The sequence below is a fragment of the Sciurus vulgaris genome (genome assembly GCF_902686455.1).
Source record: "Sciurus vulgaris genome assembly, chromosome: 1".
In the NCBI taxonomy this organism is placed as follows: domain Eukaryota; kingdom Metazoa; phylum Chordata; class Mammalia; order Rodentia; family Sciuridae; genus Sciurus; species Sciurus vulgaris.
Genome location: NC_136461.1, coordinates 120,460,387 through 120,470,469, shown reverse-complemented (window position 1 = coordinate 120,470,469; position 10,083 = coordinate 120,460,387). Strand labels below are relative to the sequence as shown.

General features: G+C 37.6%; 1 protein-coding gene across 1 annotated transcript; it reads right to left on the bottom strand.

Moving 5' to 3' along the window:
• Window positions 1–556: 556 nt before the first annotated feature.
• On the bottom strand, window positions 557–6,544 carry FCER1A (Fc epsilon receptor Ia). The gene is made up of 5 exons (XM_079102561.1): window positions 6,467–6,544; window positions 6,015–6,035; window positions 4,471–4,725; window positions 2,700–2,957; window positions 557–945 (listed from the first exon to the last, which is right to left on the bottom strand). Exons 1-5 carry the CDS (start codon window positions 6,519–6,521, stop codon window positions 758–760), a joined length of 777 nt encoding a protein of 258 aa, XP_078958687.1. The 5' UTR covers window positions 6,522–6,544; the 3' UTR covers window positions 557–757.
• Window positions 6,545–10,083: the final 3,539 nt, after the last annotated feature.

The window sequence follows — 10,083 nt, the reverse complement described above, 5'->3', positions numbered from 1 at the left end:
GGTATGTTTTTACCTAGACTCATTTGGTAAGAGATCAGAGGTGACAAGAGGATACCGCAAGGGCAAATTTGGGATGAATTCTTCTAAACATCTGTATTACATACTTCTTCTCTGGCATTGAGAGAAAATATTTTATATGTATTAAAATGAGAAGACCTCTTGGCAAATGGTGTGTTTTGTAAATCCACATGATATTCAAGTTCTAACTCTATGCTTCACATTCCTTTTGGAAAATGAAAGTATTAGTATGACGAAGAAAATGGGAAGAAAGAGATGATAAACACAGGTCTGAAACAGGAATTTATATACATGGAAGAGCCAGTGAAAGAAATGACCAAAGTGAGGAGCATCAATCTCAACAGCATATTCTAATTGCTTGCTCATACTTACAATGGTCAAGAGAGAACTTTTAAATCTATATTTTTATGGTTCTTGATTCTGGAAGAAAACAAACAAGCAAATGAACAAGAATCCCTAGAAGCATCATGTTACATAGTTTCATAATTATTCTATTCAAATTGTACTTCTCTTTTATAAATGCTGTAAATGAATATACTTATTATTCCAATTATTTAAATAATATTTATTGAGCACTTAACTATTACATGCCAACCAGTTGCAGTTGGTTTAATGAAATAATTCTGAAAATCCTCAAACATAGACTTACATGTACATTGTAAGTTGTGTCTGACAATTGAGAAACAATTGCTGATGCAGTAAAATATTGCTGTTGCAAATTGTCTCCTAAGCAATGACATCAATTCTTTTCAGGGTCTGGCTTAGGAAGTGGGTTCCCAAGTTCGCTGCCTTTTTCAGCTTCCTTAATCTTCAAGAGAAGTTTAAACTGCTGCTCCATGGAGAAAAACAGTCCTGTGTCTACAGCAAACAAAGTCACCACCAAAAATGGGATAATAATTTGCAGCCACATATACTTGGTTTGGTGAGCTGTATATAACACAAATGCAACAAGAAACATATTAGATTCAGGTTAGAACTTGAAAAATCATGTTCAGAGTTTTGCTTCCTTATCATCTTTAGCATAATATGGTACTAAGGAACAGAGAAAAAGCACTTGGGGGATTAAGTTCCACAGACTATACTCCCTGGAAACTTAAAGAGGGCTAAATATTTGCTAAGAATCCCTGTCTAGCCATTCCTCTAGCCAGTGTGACCAATGAGAAGATCATTGGAAAAATGACCTCTTTCTTGGATCTGACATGACCAGCATCCACATATGATTTGGAAGTAGGAAGGAGAGAATGAAACTAGGGTTCATCAGTGCCTGATTTCTTAATCAATAAACCATGGTTTCTTGCATGGGTAAAACAGAGATACTGGAGTGGTCATAATGCCTTCCAATTCTACTATTTCTTAACTTTGTGATTTTATTTACACAATACTGATTTTGTGGTTATTCTGGAATTTTAAAGCTGCAAAATATTATAGCTAGAAATTACTTGGAGATCACCTAGACCAGTGGTTCTCAATGCTAGCTACACATAATTAATACCTGAAAGAACTTTTAAAACTACTGACGCCCAGGCCTCACACAAAACCAGTCCTACCAGAATCTTAAAAAGGTAAGACAGGGACACCAGTCTCTCTTTAAATTCTTCAAGTGATTTCAGTGGAGTCTAGACCAACCCCACAACTTACACATGAGGATAATGGAAGTCCAGGGAAATTGGACAACACTTTGCTCTTACGTTAGCAGAGAACTGCCACTAGGATTTAATTCTGACCTTTGGCCTCATTTTTTTTGGACATAATTATGAACATGCCAAGGGGGGGAAAAATCTAATTTCCACCTTTCAAGGAGAATATTTTAGTTTCCTCCTGGTGTATAAAGTCTGGAAAGGGCTGTTTTTCTTACAGGCATGAAGACAGCTCAGCTGCCAGCTCTGTGTCCCTCAAGCCTTTCCCTCTAGGGTACAGGCACAGGCACAATGTTAAGTCGCGGGGTAAGTTGTTGTGAGCCAGGATACAGGCATACCGACGGGTGGTTTCATTTCCTAGACCTTGTAAGCTAGAATCAACTCCTCCATTTTTCGCATCCTTTGTTTCTTCCTTCAAACTGGAACTCTCTTTCAATTTGGAATATTTAAAACTGAAATATTTAAAATCCCAATCTTAAATATAAGTTCTTTCCTCAGGAGCAACAAATCGATTTGAGATCAAAATAATCTTCACAACCTGTTAGGTCTGCCTTATTTCTTAATCAATAACCTATCATTTCTTGCATGACCTCTGGATAAAATAAAGATTTGGAGTAGTTCTATGGCCATTAGACAGCACTTCGGTCCCATGTTTAACAGGTGACTGCCATCAGAACTTAATTCTGACTTTTGACATTTTTAGACATAATTATGATTATGCCAAAGACAACAACAAAATAAAAATCTAAACAGCAAATTCCAGGTTACAAAGTTGTTGTTTTTTTTTTTTTTTTTTTTTTTTTTTACGAAGTCTTTTAACAAATATGACCACATTATTCATAAAAATCCCATGGTGGGGGCAGTTATCACTAATGAATCTGTGACTGAGATGCATGCCATGTCTCATGTCTCCTCGTGGCAAATCTAGTAGCCTTTCTTACCTATCACAGCTGATCCCATTCTAAAAGCTACAGACACTTCAGGCTCAGATGTTCTCTCTTCCTTCCCTGCTGTGGACTATTTCTTTTTCCTTTACCAACTCACCTTTTATTACAGTAATTTGAAGGGACTCAGAGACACAGAGCTGCTTCTGAAGTAGGCCCTTACAGAGATAGCTGCCACTGTCGTTAAGTGAAGCATTTGTAATGGAGTACTCGCGGTTCTCGTAGAAGTACTTGAGGGCCGTGTCATCCTTGTAGTAGATCACCTTTCTGATCTTCCAGTTTTTCCAACCATGGCACCTGAGGAAGAGGGACTCCCCTTCTACCACCACCTCAGCAGAGGCCTGAAGGAGCATCCAGTCTGAAAAACATTCATTATCTTATTTATTTAAAAGTGAATGGAAGAAAGGGAATTCGGATTGGGGGACAGAGATGTAGACAGAGAGAGATAACAGGGGTCATGCATAGAGTGTATGTCAGAAACCATGGATTATCATTAATCCATTTCTTGACTTGTAAGATCAGTGAAAGTAACCAGAAAATAATGTTTACATACTGTTTTCTAAACTTTTTTCTCCTGAATAGTCAGACCGAAGCTGTAGTCATACCTTTCTGCTGAACTCTTACATGGAAGGACTGAAACCCAGAATCCCTTCAGATCTATTACAGGCAATTCTATAGAGAAAAGGGAAACTAAACACACTCTTCCCAGAAAATTGTAGCTTAGGAGACTCTATTTTGTCCTCTCTAACCTTATAGAGGCTTCCCAGTTTGTTGCTATCAGAGTTGGCCTCAAAACTTCCTTAAAACATGTATAACAATTTTAATGAATTATTTGCATAATTCTATATTTAATGTTCTTTTCCCCATTTAGCTCTGTTTTTGGAGGTCAGCCACCATGTCTGGTTTTATTTTCTATCCCCATTGCCTGACAGTGCCGTGCCTTGGAGTTGGAGAGTAATCAACAAATATTTGTCAACAATGAGTCAGTAGAAGACAAGAGTCAGGTTCTATGACTAATGTCATCATAAGAATTTAAAAGCATTCATGAAAGAATTTCAAATGGGAATATGGTTAACTAGTACAAGTATATTTTATTTAGGATAAATCTTTGAGGTCTTCTCTAGAATCTTTTTTTTTCTTCTTACTAACTGGGGATTGAACCCAGGACCTCACACATGCCAGACACACACTGTACCACTGAACTACATCCACAGTCCACTTCCTAGAATCTATTACAAGGAAATAAGCTATTCCACACTGTTTTTAGCTTGTATTTCAAATTTGCATATATATGTTAAAATATCTCTTTTCACTCCAGAGAAAAATATAAACTATAACAATAACTTATCTACCCAAAGGAAATCATTACTTCATTCATCCAACACTTACTGATTAACCCGCATATGCCTAAGTATGTTGTGTGCTAATTCTTGGCAGGAGGAGAGTGATAAAGATGAAACAAACACAAGAATTATTTTTGAGTAACAACAGAAGACATGAGGAACACATGCAGATACCTTTCATAATAAATCTAATATTCAGACAATGGCACATGCATTATTCAGGGAAAATCTTTAAATCAAACTTTCTGATCCTATTCCAGATACAGATCTCCTTGTAATGTCTATATATTCATCATGCCAATTGCCAACATAATATACATCTGTGTCTAGGTACTAAACACAGAGGAAAATCGAGTAGAGGAATAATATTGTGAAAAGATCAGAATACTGAAAGAGGGTAGAAGGGTGGGCATAAGGAAGCAGGGTAGAAGAGAAATGGAGCAGTCTTGAATAAGAAGCCCAGGTTCCATTCTTCCCAACTTCATTCCTCACATGGGAGATGTCTATTCCTGAATCCTTAGAACTTACCACTGATCACTTCCAAGTACACAGGTTTACTCTTGTAAAAATTTTGTTTCTTACACGTGTATTTCCCACTGTTTTGATAGGTGGCATTCACAATGTTCAAGTATGAAGTTGTCACTACCAAAATGGTGCCATTATGGGTCCACATAGTGCGGCTGTCCTCAAGAGAATTGTTCCCTTTACATTGAAGAGTAACATTCTCCCCTCTAAAAATTCTATTCCATGGGGGGTTCAAGGTCAGCATAGATTTTTGAGTGCCTTCAAGAAGATAAAATTATGGAAAGAGATACAGAAGGAAAAAACAATCAGGTTCAAAACACAAACATGTCAACAGTCAATCAATTGTCAGCATATCCTTGTATTACTGGTGGTAAGACTGTCCCAATCCCTGGAAGTGCTAGAAAATGGAGGAAACACTATAAAGATCTCAGGGAACTCCCAACCTAGGGGGACAGGACACAAGAGATTTAAAAACAAAAAACAAACAAGCTTTTTTTACTATATGACTTGGGATAACTCACTCTAATTCTCTTAAATTGAACTTCAGTATCTACAAATGAAAATTGCTATCTCTTTTCATACTTGACCATTGCTCAGCACAATGGTTGCTACATAGTCAGTGTTCATTAGATATTTATTGAGTGAATGAATGTAGGAATAATGGATGTACAAACATATTAGAGCCAGGCATGGTGATGCATGCCTGTAATCCCAGTGGCTCAGGAGGCTGAGACAGGAAGATTGAAAGTTCAAAGCCTGTCTCAGCCACTTAGCAAGGCCCTAAACAACTTAGACTCTGTCTCAAAATAAAAACCAAAAGGGCTGGGGATGTGGCTCAGTGGTTAAGTGTCCCTGGGTTCAATTTCCAGTACAAAAATAAAACAAATCAACAACAAAAATTATATTAGAGTAGATGAAATATAAGGTCTTTCCAAGCTCCAACTTTTTATGGCTATTTAATTGCTAGTGTATATAGAGTGCAAAAACTAGGTCAATATTGGAAGGCAGTGAGAGTCACCAAGACAATTAGTCTTAAATATCTTCCAGGAGCAAAGGGATGTGATGCAAATTTGAACAGAGGCTAAGGAAGTAGCTAGATGGTATTGACAAAAGGGTGATATAGTCAAAGAAGTGAACATGAACCCAAAGGATGTGAGATCCAGTCCTCTGTTAGCTGTGTAACCTCTGGCAAGTCACTTAACCTGAGTTTCAGCATTCTCAATTATAAAAAAAGCAATAATAATAATAATAATAAAATAAAGTAAAATTTGAATGAGTGTATGCAAAAAGACCTAGAAGAGAGGTTGAGACATGTAGATGTGCAACTGACATGGGGTTTGGCTTAAAAAGAGGACATGACTTGAGAGAATAAGGAGCTTTTACAGGAGAGAGAAAAAGGAAAATATAAGGTAGAGCTGGGAAGTGGGTTGGCCAAGGAGTGGCAGATTCACACCCATTAGCAAAAGTGAAGGGATGCAGGCAAACAGTGAGGGGAGAGTGATACCCAGACACACTGGAATGCTGAGGGAACAGGACAAAGGACTCACCTGTTAGTGTGCCAGTCAGAGCTGCAAAAGTCCAGAAAGGACAAGTTAGCATCTATTCCCAGTCTTCTGGGACTCCACAATGCTGGGATCTGGGCGTGAGGATGAGATCTACATCTATGGAGGGCTAAACATCTCAGGAATCTGAGCCATGGGGAGAAGGAACTCTTCTCTTTCCTTTATTTCCTTCCTTTGGTAGAAATCTTGTAGTCTGGGAGATGCCTGAATGATTGCAAGGAACTAGGCTCTTAATTTGGTTTCCCCTCAGGGGTTGCTCAGCCAGTTTCCTATGCTTTCTAGCTTTTCTACTACAGTGTCCTGGGAAATGTCTCATGGTTTATACATGTCCTTGAAAAGGTCACTACCACCAAAATAGTCAAAGTTCCCCTCTCCTCCCCGCTGCTTCCTAGATCCATTTGGGTCCCTCCAGGTGGGGTAACTGAACCTCTACTTACAGAAGAATAGCAATGCTATGCACAGTGAGGCACACCCTCCCATAGTAGCCGCCATCTCCTCTACGCCTCCAGGTGCCGGCTGGGCTGGCAAGAACTATGGTTTCAGAAATAGGCTTGAAACCAAAAAGGAGAAGGAAATGTTTTCTGCATCATATCTAGTTAACTCATCAAAGATGCCTGGGCTTGTCTCTTTCTCCAGAGATAATATTCAGGGTTGTTCTGAACTGAGAAATTTTATATTTACCCCTTTATTCCACTCCCCATAAACCTCCATAAGCACATTTGGAATTTGGTGGGAGACAGGCATAGGTAGAGTCACAGAACTTCCTTAAACTATCAATCAATACCTAACAATTTTGTTTGCAACTTTGGTAAGTGGGGTGCAGGGGAGAACAGAATCAAGCAACAATTACTGAATACTTAATATATGCCAGGCACTATCTAAACGCATCTGGTATTTCATCTATTTCTCACAGAAGTTTATGAGTTAAGTCCTACTACTATCTACATTGCATAGATAGGAAAAATAGCTCTTAGAAAGCTTTAGCAACTAACTTGTTTTAGGCTGTCACCTAGGAAATGGATAATTTGGGGTTCAAACACATAAAATCTAACTCCAGAGTCAAGCTGTAAATCATTATAATATACTGCTTGAGCATATTTCATTGTTTGACCAGGAATTGCTGAAATTCTTTTGGGGGTTCATCTTGTTACTTAATTTCCTGATGATATATATTTTCATCTGATTCACTGATTATCTCCTAACTGACCAATCAAACCAGAGATATTTTCAAAGAATTTTCTACTGAGTCCTGTTCTGGCCTATAACACAGGGAGGAAGATGCTAACCATCACTTATAGGGTTCTAAGCATTTAAGTTTATTTTATTTTCTTCCCTAGACTTGGTCAATTTTTAACTTTATAATCATCCATCCAGTATGAACACCATTTGTCTTTTAAATCCTCATCAGTTCTTTTCCTCTTCATGATCCCTCTGACCAATTCTTTGACATTTCAGCTCCAGGTCAGTGTTGGTCACCTTCTTCTTGGATCTGGAATTGATACTGGAGGTGATAATGGCACAAATATCTACTGTGGATTGTCATTTACAAAGGTTTTTTTTTTTTTTTTCACATGCAGCATTAATTTGATATTTGCCAAAATTCTGAAGTAGGCAGTAACAGTGTGCTTAAACCCTTTCCTTAGCTGAAGTCAATGAGGCACCATTCAGTTATGCCATGTGCTTCCTCAGAGGCTGTAGAATTAAGCCTTTGAATTAAACCCAAAGTCACTTTAGTCACATAGAGATCTATGCAAAACTTTCAACTTTCTGTGGAATGAGAGAATATAGGGCTAAAAATATTCATAAATAGAGTGTGTCAGATAAGAAAGATTGGTGTCCCTGGTGCAGGACATGCGATGTTTTAGTGACAAATCTGAAACAGAGCAGAAAGTTATTTTGAAAAGTACAAATTGTGGGTGTTTCAAGAGCCAAAATCAAATGCTCTTAACATTTACATAACTGACATTTAATTGTAAAATAGGGACAACACTGGTATCTAGATTATGGCTTTATTATGAGATTTAATGAGATAATAAGGATGTAAAATGCATCACATAGCATCTGACATGAAAATGATGTTTAATAAATACATCTTATTATTACTTGGTAAGGACTCAGGATAAATATGAATTTTGACTGGGTTAGGGAAATCAGAAACCTACTTTTTTTATACCTTGATGATAATCAGTATCTTATGCCAGTTTAATTTATCTAAGTAATCTCAATCCTCTCTGTAGCTATGAAGAAAATAGCAGGATCAGGAAGGAATACAGGATGGAAAGTTCGATGGAAAGACACAAGGGGGAAGTGAGAAATACAGAGGTTTGAGGTGCTATCAGAGGGCGATGTTTCATTGGACAGATCCTGTATTACCACAATGATAAGGATTTTCCCAGGGTTTTGGGTTTCCTTTTTCTTAGTACAGTGGTCTTACAATAAAAATGTCCTTCAGAGGCAGTTACTTTTCTATGACTCAGTCTATTTAAAGGCTTTCTCTGAAGTCTGCACACTGTCCAAGAAGCTCCTCCTTAGATGGAGTTGAAGTGAGCTCAGTACTAGTACTAGTTCTAGTGTAAGATTTAAGAGTTAGATCTAGTATAAGATTTAAGAGTTAGCACTGAAGTGTTTTGGAAGCAGTAACAGCAAGGACTTAACAGGCTCAGCAAAAGCAGTTCATTAAAGCTTTGAAAACAAATTGTATCACTCACCTGTTCAACACTAAAGAAAAATCAACAACATGAAGCTGAGAAAGAAAAAGTCCTACCCTAATTCCCAAAGCATAAAACTCCTACCATAAACAGAAGTTCCTCTTCTCCTTTTGGGTTTCAAGCTTATTTTTTAAGCCAAAGGAACAAAACAAGAATTAAGAAGGAGCACATGAACACTAAGACTAAACAGGAGTTCCACAGAACCCTGGCAGAACAAGTTGATGCACCTGCTGTTTTTTTTTTTTTTTTATCTTATATATGCATAAAAGATATTGCTTAAATTTTATTTCCACTATCTGGGTGGAGTGAGCTTCTGGTTTCTTGTCTACATCAAGAACACGTGCTCCATGGAATCAGCAGGGTAACTCAATCTCATTTCTTACTACAGGCTTTTGAATCGGGTACACATTACTCAATACATATCAGCATCATTGTGCCCCAGTTTTGACCTTCTGGTTCTCAGAAGTCTTTATACATTTCAGTTTGTAACAAGGGAGAAATAAAATTCAAATGACCATATAGGAACTATAGGGCCTGTGGACTATGAGATGTCCTCAGCTTGTTTCTAAGTGAGATGCTTTTGACAAGGACTTGTGTGTTTTGGAACATGGCTGGCAGAGGAGGGATCAGGGTTCAGCCTCTACAAGTGGCTTGGCCTTTGTGCCCTCCAAAATTAGAAAGCAGAAGGGTCCATATGCTAGCTTCTTCCTATCTTCTATAAAACCAATATAAAAAGATGAAAGATGTCTGCTCATAGTGTATATGTACCTAATAGATACTGATCTCTTTCTAAAGACCAAGTTCAAGGCTAAGTGTGCAATAGCTCTTATCTCCTTTGCTCCTCCTACCAACTCTGTGTGGTTAGGAAGGAAGAAACTAAATCATAAAGAAGTTAAGTACTTTATTAAAAGACATGTAGTTGCTAGAAGAGTTAGGATTTGAACTCAGGCAAGCTAGTTAAAAGAGCTCAAACTCAGGACCAGAGAAACAGATAAATTAGATAAAAACAGAGGTGGGGGGAATTTTTATTCATTGGATCTATACATTGAGATTGAAATGCATGTGAATTCATAATACTCATGCAAAAACTCCTTTGATTCCCAGGAGTCCATAATCCACATAGGAAATCATTAATCTAATTAGTCTACCTTCCTGTTCTATAAATTTCTTTCTTCAATTCAGGGGACAACTTCTCAACCCATAATCACACAGTATTGTTGGTACTGGTGGCACATTAATTGCTTGCATTTTACAAATATTTCCAGAAATAAGAGAGAAGAGAGAAAAGTCTTTGCCTTTTTCTTCTAGAATTTTAGGGCCAAGAGAGTGTCAGCTCTGTCCTTTTC

What these genes read in the sequence shown, in the direction of transcription:
- FCER1A (XM_079102561.1), bottom strand. Translation starts at nt 6,521, where the DNA reads ATGGCGGCTACTATGGGAGGGTGTGCCTCACTGTGCATAGCATTGCTA. An exon ending in CATAGCATTGCTATTCTTCT is followed by an intron (nt 6,036 to 6,466) that starts GTAAGTAGAGGT and finishes GGACTTTTGCAG; the next exon opens with CTCTGACTGGCACACTAACA. An exon ending in TCAAATTACTGTAATAAAAG is followed by an intron (nt 946 to 2,699) that starts GTGAGTTGGTAA and finishes TGTTATATACAG; the next exon opens with CTCACCAAACCAAGTATATG.